A 16,924-nucleotide genomic window follows, 5' to 3' on the forward strand; every position below is an offset into this window, starting at 1 on the left:
GCCTGCATTCATCAGGGTGACATAACAAACACTTGCTAATGAAGAGACTGTCCTGTAATCACTATTGTTGACTGTTAATTTACAGCAAAGATCTGCTTTTGTTTTCCATGTTAACGTGAGCCCCAACTCTACAAAAGCATTTTAATATTGTTGGATAAACTGAGAAATTATGGACATAAAATTTACACAGCATTAACCCAGCAAATGATCTCAAATGAAGCGAGCAGTAACCACATGAGAAAAGGTGACTGGAAGGGAAATAAAAATATAAACCATATAATGCACCTGTTTTTCACCACCTGAGCTTCCAAATGTCTGGCGAAAGCCATTCTGAATGACATTTGAGAGTCCCTCCATGCTGAAACGCTGAAGCAGCAGAAAGCAGAAAAAGGACAGAGAAAGAGCATATGAAATCACAGGCTCGCAACCAACAGGACACAGCAGGGACAAGAGCAGGAAGATACAAGATGAAGACCAACCATTAAACATAAAGCTATCGCCGCACATTAAAAAATCACCTTCACAATGTTGAAAAATGCATACCGTATTATCAAGTTAAAATCCTTCCAGCAAACGTCATACATCCTGACCTAGAATTTATCTTTAAAATCAGAATCTTTACATCGTTTGTGTGGAGAAATAACGGGGCTATCAGTATAGTCAGTGATGTGATAGATAGATAAATAAGGGATCACAACTATTTTCTAACAACATCACTTTTGAGTTGTTTAATTAACCTCACTTGAATATAACAGTAATTATAACATGATACCTTGATCATCAGGAAAAAAATGATCTTATGAATTCAATTTTGATACAGAAATATATTGTCATTTGAATATTTTTATTCATTTCCAAAAATCAAATAAACTGAAGGATTTAAAAAAAGGTTCTTTCAAAATTCTGTCCGTGAAGATTTTCAGGGCTGTAACCAAGAATCTGTAAGAATATGAAAGTGATAGAGCTTCTACAGCAAAACTAGTTGAGATGAAGCAGACTGATATTGCTCATCATTAAAATTTAATTAAATTAGTTTAACATAAAGCAGATACTCTGTGGCATAATTTAGAGAAATTCACTGCTCTGTCAACTAACATTTGACTTTTTAAAAACTTTTCCACAGGCGATTACTTTAATGTATACCTTCATAAGAAGCCGCTTTGTTATTGCAGCTTGTGTTTTAAGAGAGTGAGCTGTCTGTCATGTGCAGCCGGCCTTCATGGAAATTAGTTGCACTGTGGAGGCTATCATTTTGCATTGAAAATGAAAAATGAAATGAAAATCGCTTATTGTCACAAGTAGGCTTCAAATGAAGTTACTGCGAAAAGCCCCTAGTCGCCACATTTCGACGCCTGTTCGGGGAGGCTGGTACGGGAATTGAACCGTGCTGCTGGCCTGCCTTGATCTGCTTTCAAAGCCAGACATTTTGGTTAGGACGTACTTGCGGAGCAGTGATGTGATAGTGTTATATCGCTGGGGAGATTAGTGGCACACAAATACATTTTTTTAAAACCTCTAGGTACTGCTAGGCATGCATGCTTGCACCGACCCAGGAAAACTTCTAGGTACTGCTAGGCATGCACTAACCCAGGAAAACCAGGCACAGCCACAAAGACTCAGTAAGGAACTGTTGATCTTAATATCCAATTGGTTTAACCTCTTAAACAGAAGTATCAACATTGGTTTATTTAAAAAACTTTTGATGGCATTACGATTGCATGAGTTTTTTTTTAATTCTTGGAGGTGCGGAGAACTGGCAGGATTGAGAAATTGGCGTTAGACCATCTCCTGGAATGGCTACGTTCCTTGTGCTGCCTAACAATCATGCTGCAAAGGAAATTCCACAATTGCATAGAATTTTGATCCACAACTGAAATATTGGTAACACTGCAAACAACCTGGAAAGGAACTTGGGCAATGGTGTTCCATATTATTGTTCTTTTTTGTAGAAGATGATCACGGGAAAGGAAGTTATCTGCTAGCAAACTTATATAACAATAATCGCTTATTGTCACAAGTAGGCTTCAATGAAGTTACTGTGAAAAGCCCCTAGTCGCCACATTCCGGTGCCTGTTCGGGTAAGCTGGTACGGGAATTGAACCGTGCTGCTGGTTTTGTTCCACATTACAAGCCAGCTGTTTAGCCCACTGTGCTAAACCGGACCCTCATTGTCATCCATTTTAGATGGGCAGGGAATCCCAAAAAGACAAAAACAGATAACAAACACAAAATGAAATGACCAAATAATACAGTACGCTATCTGAATTGGACTTGGCAGCTCCAAGTTGTTATTTCCTGCTCTAACTTTGTAGGACATCAGTCTGTTTAAATTAATGGATGACAGCTATCCCACAGCAAAGAAAAATCTGTTTGAAGCTTAAACCTTCAATTAAAGTCTTAAATTTGAATCCTGGGAGTGCTGTCATTGAAACTTACGTGGTTGAAAGAATTCTGCCAGTTCCCTGCAAGCTGAAAGATGAAATAGCCAGCACTCCAAGACAAAGAAAATACATTTTTAAGAATGCATTTGGAAAAAAGACTGGAGAAAAAAATACCTACTTATCATATCTATTATCTGAATTGGTGTTTTAATAGTTTCAGAAAGATATGGAAGGAAACTATCTGCATTTGGGCAAGTTAAAATACAAGGATGTGGTGTTTGATAAATAATTATTTTGATAATGTCAAAGCAGACAGGTAGAAGAAGGCATCACAAATAATTAAATGTGGAGTTTAGATAATTAGATTCTGTTTGTAAAACACTAATCTACAAATCTCCCTGGTAAGCAATGCAGTTGTAGTTACACATCAACTTTGAAGCTTTTTCACTTGAAAAGTCCTTTCTTTGATGTTGGGAGTGTTCACATGCACAAGAACAGTTATGAAATTACCTTTCTTCTTTCAAGGAAGCATTCTAGCTTCTCCATCATATAATGATAATTTCTTTGACATGTTAATCCAGTGAGTTTGCTTAGTGGGAGAAAACGCATGCAAGTCTTGGTTTCTCTGTGTTATCTGTCATTGATGTTGATAACAAAATGCCCGTGTAGCTTTTGCAACACTAATCAGTGTGACAACATGGAGGAAGGTCCATGGCCAGAATATCAGATGTGATTTAAACAACTTTGGGTCAGTAAGCTCACGCACAGGCAATTCTGTTGCCATGAAGTGGGAATGGGGAGGATTTGGAGCACTGGGAGCCCCAATACAATTTGGAACGACACCTATTAGAAGCAGTCATGCACTTCTCAATACCTACATCTGGGAATTCATTTCACGAACATAAAAGGAGATCATTTGATTTGGGTCCTGTAAATAAACTTTCATCTCCTCAGCTGTCAGCCTGGCTACATAAAAAAGATAGAATCTGACAGCACAACGATTCAATGTGGGAGTTGGATATTCTAAAAATTATCCATGTCCAAACATTAAAATGAGAGTTAAAATTGTGTATTAGATAAATCAACAGCAAAACTGCAGTTATATTTGTATCCCCTTCTCTCATTACTATTCTATTGGAGGGAATGAAGAAAGCACATCTCTGACAGCTTGCAGTCAGCTAATAGGATAGCACCATCTCCCCTGCCAATAGATCAAACAGTGCTCCAGCCATTAAGTTTTAAATTAATGTTTTCTCTCCTGTTCCCTCCCTCAAGACTGTCCTTACATGAGAGAAAGCTGGTCTACAACATGCCACAATAAGGCTGTGCTGGATGCAATTAATCACTCAGTTTTTAATTTTGTCCCTCAATAACCTTCCTTCCACAAATAAATAGGAAAAAAAAAATCACTGCATATTCTGCAGAGTAGTTTGCTGATTTAATATTATTTGAATCAAAAAATGCTCATCAATCACAGATAATGCCGAGAGCTTTGTCGTAACCTAGCCATGACTCACCGTTCCTGGCATGTGACTTTTTTCCTGCTTTCCATTTTGCGGGCTTCCATTCTTTTGTTTCTTTTTCTTCTTCATTGTTTCCCTATGCTCCTTCTGTTTATTTTGGACCTCAATGAGTATGGAGATGAAGCTGTTTTTCACCTCTTTTTCAAACTCGAGCTCATCACGTAAGGCTAGCTGTTGAATCAGCTCCTCTGAGTAATCCTTTATTGCAGTCTCAATCTCCTCCAGCAGCTCATTTAATTCAGCCATAGGCAACCGCTTCACACCTGAAAAAATGGTTAATCGAAATACCTGAAAGGTCAAGCGAAATGCAGCTCACAAAATCCAAAATTTAAGCAGTTTTGAGTTTCGACTATTTTGGTAGATCAAATAAATCAGTCTTTGCACTGTTGCAAACCATTACATAGTATTTGGTAAAACAGGTTATTACCTACAGTCATCCATCAAGGTTAATGGAAAGCAGAAGATTACCTTCAAATGTCCAATGACCTATTTAACAAACTGTAAGCTAAATATCAACAGAATCCACTCAGCATGTTCTGACGAGGTACCAAGAATTATGATTACCACACAATTATTTGTCCAATCACAAAACCACAAGTATAAATAAATATGATGATAGTAGTACGATTTACTGCAATTTCCTTTCCTTAGTTTATGTACTCATTATACAGTGATTTATATGATTTTTTCCCCCCATCATCAGCATTTGTCCATCCACGCAAGATGATGGATATTTAGCAAATTATCCTTTTTAGATGAGGTATGATGCACCTTTGCTGATAAGTTAAAGAAGCCAATCCTGGAGGGGAAGGTTCTGCCACAAATGCCGCACATGAAGCTACCAGGGTGTCATTGTTATTTTTGTTGTTTTTTCATAGCATTTACAGTGCAGAAGGAAGCCATTCAGCCCATCGAGTCTGCACCGGCTCTTGGAAAGAGCACCCTACCCAAGCCCATACCTCCACCCTATCCCCATAACCCAGTAACCCCACCTAACACTGAGGGCAATTTGGACCCTGAGGGCAATTTAGCCTGGCCAATTCACCTAACCTGCACATCTTTGGACTGTGGGAGGAAACCGGAGCACCCGGAGGAAACCCACGCAGACAAGGGGAGAACGTGCAGACTCCACACAGACAGTGACCCAAGCTGGGATTCGAACCTGGGACCCTGGAGCTGTGAAGCATTTGTGCTAACCATCTATTATGTGATCTAATGTAAAATATTTAGCCTTGGCATCCATATATATGGAAGTAAAAATAATGTTTACCTGAATGTGAGGAAATTGCAATTTTCCTATGTTCCTTTGCATTATTTTGTATCATCTGCTCTACAGCTAACCATCCTAGAGGCTCAACAAAGAGTAAAACTAACAGTTTGAGCATTTGAATCTTGATGACAGAAGATATATGCTGTGCCTTTCTTATCCCTTCCCTCACAAAGCTGGGTTTCAAAGGTGCCTGCACCTACATTATTCATTATTGCATGTACATTCTGCACATTTACATATTTCACCCCAAAAGAAAAAGATAATGAGTGAAAATAATAAATTCCTTACTGTGTATTACACAGAGGTGCACAAACCTACACTTGCCTGTAATGATTCCACCAATACCAAAATAGGTTGTGAAGAATATTCATTTACAGAGGTTACTGTTGGCTGAACAGAGGTTAAATAAAGAATGTACTGCCCATGTTCTCTGAACAATTGCTCGGACACATGGGTTTCCTTGTCCTCCGGATGGTTGAGGTATTGGTTCAAATCATGAGCAGAATTTTATGCTCCCCGCAAGGTGGATTCTGAGGCGGGGGAGAGCGTTTAAGCTCTCATAAAAGAGCAAAACGCAGCACGGTAGCACAGTGGCTTCACAGCGCCAGGGCGCCAGGTTTGATTCCTAGCTGGGGAAAGGTGGAGTCTACACATTCCTCCTGTGCCTGCTTTGGGTTTCCTTCGGGTGCTCCAGTTTCCTTCCTCCACAAGTCCCGAAAGATATGCTTTCAGGTATTTTGGATATTCTGAATTCTCCCTCAGTGTACCCGAACAGCCCCAGAATGTGGCGACTAGGGGTTTTTCACAGTAACTTAATTGCAGTATTAATGTATGCCTAATTGTGACAATAAAGATTATTATTAAATAAAATTGAATGGATGAGATTTCCCCCGGAAACCCGCCCACCCAACATTAGAGGCAATTTCACACTTGCCCGGGCAGGGCCTCGCGCAGTAAACCAACCTGCCCATTAAACTATTTGGCCGCTCACCCTCCGTTTTTAGATTGGCAGGAACGGGTGGGGGTGGGGGGGCAGAAATGGAGTTTCCACCTTTCCCCAGCTCAGGCAGGAAGTGGGGTGCCTCACTCTGAAGGCCCCCTCAGAGTTGGGGCGTCCTCAGCACCGGGACGTTGGAGCTCTGGGTCCCCCTCAACTCCACTTGCCATGATTGCTGCGCTCCCACCCCCACCATCCCGACCTGGGACCTACCTTGCCAAGGTCCTGGGACTTCATTCCAGGTGAAGCTCTGAAGTACCGTGTCTGGCCACTGCAGCGTTGTGTCTAGCCGGGTTGAAGAGCTGTCGACCATTCTAATTAGCCGACAGCTCTCACGGATCAGACCTCCTACCAAGAGCTGACGGAAGCTCCATCCAGTGCCAATCGATGCTCAATTGTGCATGAAAGGGCAGCTGGAGTGCAAGGGTTGGCATTCCAAAAATGTGCAGGTTAGGTGGCGGGCCATGATAAATTGCCCTCAGTGTCCAAAAAGGTTAAGTGGCGTTACTGGGTTATGGGGATAGGGTGGAGGAGTGGGCTTGGGTGCTCCTCCCAAGAGACGGTGCAGACTTGATGGACCGAATGGTCTCCTTCTGCACTGTAAATTCTATGATTCTATGATTTGCGCATTAGGCACCAAGTCTTGGGATGGCGAGCGTCGATTGTTCGCCATCCTTAAAATTCAACCCAATGATTTGAAACCCAGCTTTGTGAGGGAAGGGATAAGAAGGACACAGCATATATCTTCTGTCATCAAGATTCACAGCACTCTGTAAAGTTCTGAAGAGAGCTCACGAGTAATTAATCCCAATGAATTATGTCAAGTTATATAGCTTTAAAATGGAATAGTTAAATTTTAATCCTGCGTAATTGCTCAACAAGAGTTGATCGGCTTCAGCTTGCGGCAACCTGGAGGTTGACGACATGAACATTCCAGTTGGCCTCCTGTAATTTGCCTCAATTAGATAGGTGGGTTGGAGCCTGGAAACTGGCATGCCAGTTGGCTGGGCTACTTTTAACTCCTGCACATCCTTAATCGCAGCCCCAAATCTCAATTTTGCATTCAGCAACAACAAACTTTGCTCAAAACTTACAAAATATAATGAAACATCAGAAGAAGCTCACTAATTTATTATATCGAAAACTAAAATGGGTGCTTCTACTTTTGGCACTTTAGTAATTTGGATCATTGTACACCAAAAATTAAGGTCAACCTCCTACCTCACTCCACACCTCATCATCTATTATGGGCCCCAATTCCTCCTCCCACCAAGCTTTGACCCCTTCCATTGAAACCAAATCTTCTGCTAGAATTCGCCCATAAATACTGATATAATGCCTTCCACCGACCCCCACGAGCAGAAGGACCCTCTCCATCAGAGATATTGGTGGTGCCAGGGGGAATGACAGGAAGATCCGTTGAATAAATTCTGAACCTGCAGAAATCTGAATGAGTCCAAGCCCAAGAGCCCAAACTTCACCCTCAATTCCTCTAGACTGGCAAACCGCCCCTCCAGAAACAGGTCTCCTAATCTCTCCAACCCCTTCCCTCCCCACATCCCAAATGTGGCATTGAATCTCGCCAGCTCGAATGGATGGTTAGCCCAGATGGGACCCAAGTTTAAAATGCTGTCTAAATTGTCACCAGATTTTTCAAGAGTGGAAACAACCACTGTACTTACGAGTATTTTGTTGGCAAGAATGGGAGTGAAGCCATCACCAATGTCCTCAAACCAGATCCCCTGCACGACCTCGCCTCTATCTGCACCCAAGTGGACCCCAGGTCGCTATGCCAACTATTACCTTCTCAATGTTAGCTGCCAAATAGTGAAACAGCAAGTTAGGCAACGCCAGCCCCTCCCCCTCCCTTTGAAGGACTACCCTACGAATCCTTGGAGTCTTGCACGCCCATATATAAAGGATTCAGAAAGGAAAACTGGAAGACACTAGAAAAGGAACAAAATCTGTGGAAGAATGTTCATCTCCCCCGCCCACAAAGCGATGGCCAAAGGCTCAATCGCCAATGAGAAACAGGGTGGGGGTGGGATGACGATATCAGACACCCCTGTTTAACTGAAAGCATCTCGAGCTCATGGCGTTGGTGCGAACACTAGCCAGGGGAGCCTTATATAACAGACCTCCATTTTACTTTTTTGAATGCCTTTTCGGCATCTAAGGATGCAATCATTTCCAGATCGGACCCTGCGGGGAGGTAAGAGCTACATTCAACAATCGCTGTACATTAGAAGACAGCTGCCGACCCATAACAAATCCTGTCTGATCTTCACCTATTCCCTCATGAAGGGGTGATCTTCACCCATCACCTTATCCTCAGCCCCAACACCTTTGCTAATAACTTAGCACCCACATTGAGCAATAAGATAGGATGGTATGACCCACACTCCATGGGATCTTTATCCTTTTTTAGTAGAAGACAAATCGATGCCTGCCCAAGTTTCGCGGGAATGGAGCCCCGAACCAAAGAGATCTTAAACATCTCTACCAGCAACGGAACCAACTGCCCAGCTAACTTCTTAGAAAACTCCACCAGGAAGCCATCTGGCCTGGGTAGCGACCCTATCGCTATCAAGGCCTCCTCCGGAACCAACGGCGCCTCCAAATCTTGGCGCCTTTCCTCCCCGACCATGGAAAACTTTAAACCCTCCAAAACTTCCGACATATCTGACCTTCCTCCTTCTCTGAGCGGCTCTGACCTGTAAGCATCTTATAAAATGTTTCAAATGCTCCGTTAACTTTCTCCGGGGCAGACACCAGCCTGCCACTGGAGTCCCTCACCTGAATAATCTCCCAAAAGACTGTCTGCCGCCTCAGCTGATGAGCGAGAAGGCGCTGGCTTTTTCCTCATATTCATAAATAACCCCCTCAGCTGGTGCACCGCCTTACCCATAGACACCAGATCAAACCGTGTCTGCAGTTTCTTCCTGCTTGCCAGGAGCTCCGAGGTTGGGTCCTATGAGTACCTACAGTCCACCTCCATACTATCACCCACTAGCTTCTGCCGCTCTTCTCTAAACTCCCCATCCAAATATGTTTTATGTGAAACAATCTATCCTCTAATTACCACCTTCAGGGCTTCCCACAAAATGGACGGCAAGACCGTCCCGTTCCCGTTAAATCCCACGTATCCGTCTATATCTTTCAATGTATGCAAGTAGCAGCTTTCCTCACCCCGGGGACAAGGGACCTTCCCACAATGAACCGCCACGGATCTGCCCCTCCTATCTCCTCCATAAATGCCAGCAGTGCCTTCGCCACTACTGAAGGAGCCAATGACTTTGGAATAGAACAGTCAAGCTATGGGTCTAACACAATTTAAATCTCTCCCCAGAATTGGCTGGTGCATGTCCAAATCCGGTATTGAGGCCAATGGCTTCCTTATAAATGCTACATCATCCAAATCTGAGGCATACACATGTACTAGTATCACTAGTATACCTGCTAGTAGTGACCCAGTAACTATCACATACCTACCCACCCTGATCCGCCACCACCTTGTCTGCTAGAAAACGGATCCTTTTGTTAATTAAAATTGCCCCCCCCCCCCCCCCCCCCCCCCCCCACCACTGAAGCTCGAATCAAAGCTAGTCTAGGTGATCACTCTCGCCCTCTGTTCGCTTTTGTAGATGTTGCCCACCCCAACCCTCGCCTGAAGGAATTTGGTGAATTGGTGTCAATTGCATGAGCTGGTTGCCTGTTTAACATTATCAATTTTACTTTAATGTTGTTTGCCACAGGCTGCCTCTTCTGTAGCCTGTCTGCTCATATGGCTTTTCCCACAGTGCTTCCACCCTCGCCCTTAGTCCCTCTTCCTCTCAGCCTCGCTTCTCTTCCACCCATGCCAACTCCTTACCTCGCCTCTCTCGGCCTCAATTATCTCTCCCAGCCTTGCCGACACCTCTTGCCTCCCGGCTTCTGCACTTACTCGAGTCCTCGCCGTCTGTATCACTAGTATACCTGCTAGTAGTGACCCAGTGACTATCACATACCTACCCACCCTGATCCGCCACCACCTTGTCTGCTAGAAAATGGATCCTTTTGTTAATTAAAATTGCCCCCCCCATCCTACCACTGAAGCCCGAATCAAAGCTAGTCTAGGTGATCACTCTCGCCCTCTGTTCGCTTTTGTAGATGTTGCCCACCCCAACCCTCGCCTGAAGGAATTTGGTGAATTGGTGTCAATTGCATGAGCTGGCTGCCTGTTTAACATTATCAATTTTACTTTAATGTTGTTTGCCACAGGCTGCCTCTTCTGTAGCCTGTCTGCTCATATGGCTTTTCCCACAGTGCTTCCACCCTCGCCCTTAGTCCCTCTTCCTCTCAGCCTCGCTTCTCTTCCACCCATGCCAACTCCTTACCTCGCCTCTCTCGGCCTCAATTATCTCTCCCAGCCTTGCCGACACCTCTTGCCTCCCGGCTTCTGCACTTACTCGAGTCCTCGCCGTCTGTTCTTTGGTGGCTCCAGAATCCTTGCTTCGCTCCTGAACCTGGGCTAAATCCTGCGTACCATCCATTGGTAGCAGCTGGGCAGTGTAGATAGCTGCTAACTCCTGCTACTAGATGGAGCCTGGTCAATCTAAAAGTACTCTAATAGTCAAACATATCTTAATTTGTATATTGTATTTCTTTTATATTTAGTGACAAATTGTATTTTGCAAGTTCTTTCCCCTAAGAATGCATAGTGCTGCGCATTTATGGTGCAGTATTTCAACTTGTACACTTTTTTCTGGGAGAGAAATGTCCGAAGAACACCAACTCTGCTTTTACACTGATTTCTATGGGGAACTGCGATTCACTTAAAGTAGTTTCATTTAAAGTTGTGATTTTCAGAAACACAAGCGGAATTTTAAGTGAGAATTTATTGTACAAGGAACAAAAGCCACCACGAAATCCAATAGGGAATTTAGAAGAAACCTTTTTACCCAAAGAGTGGTGACAATAAGGTGTGTAGGACGGTCCGGGCAAGTATCGAGGGGTACCTCAAGGTGAATGATACGGGGGAGGTTCAGGTGGGGGTGGCCTGGGAAGCCCTGAAAGCAGTGATTCGTGGGGAGCTGATATCCATCCGGGCACACAGGGAGAGGAGCGAGAGGAGTGAGAGGGATAGACTGGTGGGAAGGATGCTGGAGGTAGACAGGAGGTACGCAGAGGCACCAGAGGAAGGACTGTTGGGGGAGAGGCGCAGCCTGCAGGCTAAATTTGATTTGCTGACCACTAGAAAGGCAGGGGCACAATAGAGGAAGGCACAAGGGGCAGTGTACGAACATGGAGAAAAGGCGAGTAGGATGCTGGCTCATCAGCTCCGCAAGCGGGATGCGGCTAAGGAAATTGCTGGGAGTGAGAGACAAGAGTGGGAATGTGGTGCGGAAGGGGGTAGAGGTGAATGAGATCTTCAAGGACTTTTACGGGGAACTGTACCGGTCGGAGCCAACGGGGGAGAGGAGGGGAATGAAGAGGTTCCTCGACGGGCTTTCTTTCCCGAAGTTTCAGGAGGAGGGGTTGGGGGCGCCGATTGAGCTGGAGGAGCTAGTTAAGGGGATCGGGCAGATGCAGTCAGGGAAGGCGCCGGGGCCGGATGGGTTCCCGGTAGAATTTTATAAAACGTTTGTGGACCTAGTGGGCCCCTTACTGGTGCGGACACTTAATGAAGGGTGGGAAGGGGGGACTTTGCCCCCGACGATGTCACGGGCGCTGATCTCGTTAATCTTAAAGAGGGACAAGGACCCCCAGCAGTGTGGTTCATACAGGCCCATATCTCTCCTCAACGTAGATGCCAAGGTGCTGGAAAAAATCCTGGCCACAAGGATAGAGGACTGTGTGCCAGGGGTTGTACACGAGGGCCAGACAGGTTTTGTGAAGTGAAGGCAGCTGAACACGAATGTGCGGAGATTGTTGAATGTCATCATGATGCAGGCGATTGAGGGGGAGGCAGAGATAGTGGTGGCGCTGGATGCGGAGAAGGCCTTCGATAGAGTGGAGTGGGGGTACTTATGGGAGGTGTTGGGGAGGTTTGGATTTGGTGAAGGGTTTATTAGATGGGTGAGGCTGCTATATGAGGCCCCGATGGCGTGCGTGGCCATGAATGGGAAGAGGTCGGAGTACTTCCGGCTTTACCGAGGGACCAGGCAGGGTTGCCCCCTGTCCCCCTTGTTGTTTGCATTGGCAATCGAGCCGCTGGCGATGGCGTTGAGGGATTCAGAGAGGTGGAGAGGTTTAGTGCGAGGTGGGGAGGAACATAGGGTGTCGTTGTATGCCGATGACCTGTTACTGTATGTGGCGGACCCGGTGGGAGGGATGCCGGGGGTGATGGAGCTGCTAGCTGAGTTTGGGACCTTTTCAGGTTATAAACTAAATTTAGGCAAGAGTGAGGTGTTTGTGGTGCACCCTGGAGACCAGGAGGAAGGAATTGGTAGGCTCCCGCTTAGGCGGGCAGGGGAGAGTTTTAGGTACCTGGGGGTGCAGGTGGCCAGGGACTGGGGGACTCTTCACAAACATAATTTCACCAGACTTGTAGATCAAATGGAGGAGGAGTTCAAGAGGTGGGACATGTTGCCATTGTCGTTGGCAGGGAGGGTGCAGTCCGTCAAAATGACGGTGCTTCCGAGGTTCTTGTTCCTCTTTCAGTGCCTGCCCATCTTTATCCCCAGGGCCTTCTTTAGGAGAGTGACTAGCAGTATCTTGAGCTTTGTGTGGGCACATGGGACTCCGAGAGTGAAGAGGGTTTTCCTGGAGCGAGGGAGGGATAGAGGCGGGCTGGCGCTGCCCAACCTTTTGGGGTACTATTGGGCGGCCAATGTGTCAATGGTGCGTAAATGGGTGATGGAGGGGGGAGGGGCGGCGTGGAAAAGAATGGAGATGGCATCATGTAGAGGTACGAGCCTGGGCGCCATGATAACGGCGCCGCTGCCGCTCTCCCCTAAGAGGTTTACCATGAGCCCGGTGGTGGCGGCGACCCCAAGAATCTGGGGACAGTGGAGACGGCATGGGGGGAAACAGGGGGCTCGATGGAGGCTCCACTGGGTGGCAATCATCGGTTCATCCCGGGGAACAAGGATGGGGGATTTAGGGGGTGGCAAAGGGTGGGCATCAGTAAATTGAGGGACCTGTTTATTGGCGGGAGGTTTGCGGGCCTGGGGGAACTGGAAGATAAATTTGGGCTTCCCCAAGGGAACATGTTCAGATACTTGCAGGTAAAGGCGTTTGCTAGGCGACAGGTAGAGGGATTCCCCTTGCTGCCGTCGCGGGGGACGATGGACAGAGTGCTTTCGGGGGTGTGGGTCGGAGAGGGGAAGGTGTCTGACATCTATAAGGTAATGCAGGAGGTGGAGGAGTCGTCAGTGGAGGAGCTGAAGGCTAAATGGGAGGGGGAACTTGGGGAGCAGATAGAGGACGGGACTTGGGCGGATGCATTGGAGAGAGTCAACTCTTCCTCTTCATGTGCGAGGCTTAGCCTCATCCAATTTAAGGTGCTGCACCGGGCCCACATGTCCGGGACTAGGATGAGTAGGTTCTTTGGGGGTGAGGACAGGTGTACCAGGTGTTCGGGGAGTCCAGCGAATCATGCCCATATGTTCTGGGCATGTCCAGCACTGGAAGAATTCTGGAAGGGGGTGGCGGGGACGGTGTCGAGGGTAGCTGGATCCAGGGTCAAACCAGGGTGGGGACTCGCGATTTTTGGAGTTGCGGTGGAGCCGGGAGTGTAGGAGGCGAAAGAGGCCGGTGTTCTTGCCTTTGCGTCCCTAGTAGCCCGGCGGAGGATCTTGCTACAGTGGAAGGATGCGAGGCCCCCAAGTGTGGAGACCTGGGTCAATGACATGGCGGGATTTATAAAGTTGGAAAGGGTTAAATTTGCCCTGAGAGGATCAGTACAAGGGTTCTATAAACGGTGGCAGCCTTTTCTAGACTTCCTGGCTCAAAGATTGGTATCTTGGTCAATAGCAGCAGCAACCCCGGGGGGGGGGGGGGGGGGGGGGGGGGGGGGTGTTCCTAACTATAGTTTCTATATTTTTTTTTGCTATGGTTATGTAACTTAACACTGGGTTAACTTAAGTTGTTGTTAATATGTTGGATTGTTCATTGAGGAGGGGGCGAAGGTTTATGATTGTTGTTATTACTGTTATCGTTGGTATTTTAGTATGGTTTGATGTTGTCGTGTAAATTCAAAATTTTTCAATAAAAATTATTTTTAAAAAAAAAGAGTGGTGACAATATGAAACTCACTTCCACATGGAAGCAAAAACAGAAAATGCTGGAAAATCTCAGTCGGTCTGACAGCACCAGTGGAGAGAACACAAATCCACAAATCTAACGTTTCGACGAGTCATCCGACTCAAAATATTTGCTGGAATTCTTTGGTCATTGAGATTCAATTTTCCCGCTGGCAGTGCACCCCGCCCATGGGTTTCCCAGCGGCATGGGGTGGTTACAATAGGAAATCCTACTGACAAGTGGTGGGAAGATAAAATCCTGCTGCAAGGGTACGACGAGCTGCCGAGAAACATGTGGCTGGGAGACCGGACAATCCCGCCCATTTGGCTAGATTCTCCCATTTCCAGACTGGTGAATGATAATGAATGATAATCGCTTATTGTCACGAGTAGGCTTCAAATGAAGTTACCGTGAAAAGCCCCTAGTCGCCACATTCCAGCGCCTGCTTGGGGAGGCTGGTACGGGAACTGGTGTGGGTTGGTGGTGTTTTACACCAGAAAAAATGGCCCAACAGCTACACTGATTCCAGGACCGTTGGGGGGCTAGCAGTCGGGCTGGGTAAAGCTCCTGGCTCCTACGCCTAAAACGGCTGGAGAATGGCCAGGCCCATGGCCGTGCATGCACCTTGCAGTGGCCGTACTGGCCTCCCCGAACAGGCGCCGGAATGAGTCTTTTCACAGCAACTTCATTGAAGCCTACTTGGGCTGTTTAGCACATGGCTAAATGGCTGGCTTTGAAAGCAGACCAAGGCAGGCCAGCAGCACGGTTCAATTCCCGTACCAGCCTCCCCGAACAGGTGCCAGAATGTGGCGACTAGGGGCTTTTCACAGTAACTTCATTTGAAGCCTACTTTTAACATTAAGCGATTTTCATTTCATTTCATATGGCACCGGTCACGCGCGGACCCGGCCTGCTGAACTATGACCACAAGTAACTCCCCTCTGCCGTTGGACACAATCTGCAGCCACCATGCGGGGTCGACAAAAAAATATATAGCATAAGCTTTCCATGCTGTCGGGAACTCGGCCCATCGGGAGCGGAGCATCGGGGGAAGGGGCTTCCGATGATGCGCCAACGTCTTTCCAACTGCATGCAGCGTGCAATGCGATGACGCCATTTCGGAGGGGGCGGAGAATCGAAAGCCGGCATCAAACCCGCGCTGCCCCCGATTTGGGCATCGGAAGGGATTCTCCACCCGAACGCCAATTACGAAACTGAGGATCTCGCCCATTCGTTCTGTTCGCTCTCCACAGATGCTGTCAGACCCGATGAGATTCTCCAGCATTTTCTGTTTTTGCTTCAGATTTCAGTTTCCACAGTAATTCACTATTATCTTAGTGTTTGAAGCAAATGGTTCTAGATGCATTTAAGGGGAGGATAAGCATATGAGGGAGAAGGAAATAGAGGATAACAATAATAGTTTTAGGTAAGGAAGAAATGGGATGCGGGTATAAACACCAGCAGGAATCAATTGGATCAAATGACCCATTTCTGTGCCCTTTTTGCTATGTAATCTTATGCAAACACTGGATATTTAAAATAAATGTGATTTGATGCATTACAACTTGATTTTCATCACAAAGTTAGAATGCATAGCACAACTGGAATTACTTTCTGCACAGCTGGCTGTGAAACAGAGTGGTTGTGTCTCAACTAACATTTGAACTCAGACGCCAAAGCCAAATAATCTGGATTTTGCAGCACAAGATAGGTAGATAGAATTTACAGTGCAGAAGGAGGCCATTCAGCCCAGCGGGTCTGCACTGGCTCTTGGAAAGAGCACCTTACCCACCTCACCTCCACCCTATCCCCATAACCCAGTAACCCTACCCAACACTAAGGGCAATTTTGGACACCAAGGACAATTTATCATGGCCAATCCACCTAACCTGCACATCTTTGGACTGTGGGAGGAAGCCGGAGCACCCGGAGGAAACCCACGCAGACAAGGGGAGAATGTGCAGACTCCGCACAGACAGTGACCCAAGCCGGGAATCGAATCTGGGACCCTGGAGCTGTGAAGCAATTGTGCTATCCACAATGCTACTGTGTTGCCCGTAAGGTGGTTTACAACTCCACAATGGCAGCATATATACCTGTATTAAAAAGTATTCACCAAAAATTCTTTAATCATTGGAAGACTGCAGTACAGTAGGAGGGCATTCAGCGCATCATGTCTACCACTGCCTCCTCCTAAGGGGATTCCAGCTAGTCTCACTTGTCTACCTTTACTAATAGCCCTGATTTTTTGTTGCTTCAAATATCCAATTTCTTTTAGGTTACTATTGAATCTGTATCCACCACCTCATCAGACAGTGCAGTCCAAATCCTAACCACTTGCTGCAATTAAAAAAAAGTTGGTCCTTTATCTCTGGTCATTTTGTCGATTACCGCAATTCTATGGCATTTGGTTATTGATCCTTCAGCCATTGAAAACAGTTCATCTTGACTTCCAGTGACGGTGGACGGGAGGCAGCCGCGCGTTGGAGGGTTCCCGGTCGGGAACGGCATTGTCGGAGATTGACGC

The 16,924-nt window shown here is 46.3% G+C and overlaps 1 protein-coding gene across 3 annotated transcripts in view; it reads right to left on the reverse strand.

Moving 5' to 3' along the window:
- LOC119975372 (fasciculation and elongation protein zeta-2-like) overlaps positions 1-16,924 on the reverse strand; it is a 178,076-nt gene that overhangs the window by 22,191 nt on the left and 138,961 nt on the right. For 2 of the 3 annotated variants that reach the window (XM_038815005.1, XM_038815004.1), the window contains exons 5-6: positions 3,899-4,167; positions 286-366 (exon numbers count right to left, since the gene is read on the reverse strand). In XM_038815005.1, the coding sequence (XP_038670933.1) occupies positions 286-366; positions 3,899-4,167 (350 nt within the window). The remainder of the gene's footprint in view (positions 1-285; positions 367-3,898; positions 4,168-16,924) is intronic. The other variant, XM_038815006.1, reaches the window with a different exon arrangement.

The sequence above is a fragment of the Scyliorhinus canicula genome, chromosome 1 (assembly GCF_902713615.1).
Source record: "Scyliorhinus canicula chromosome 1, sScyCan1.1, whole genome shotgun sequence".
In the NCBI taxonomy this organism is placed as follows: Eukaryota; Metazoa; Chordata; class Chondrichthyes; order Carcharhiniformes; family Scyliorhinidae; genus Scyliorhinus; species Scyliorhinus canicula.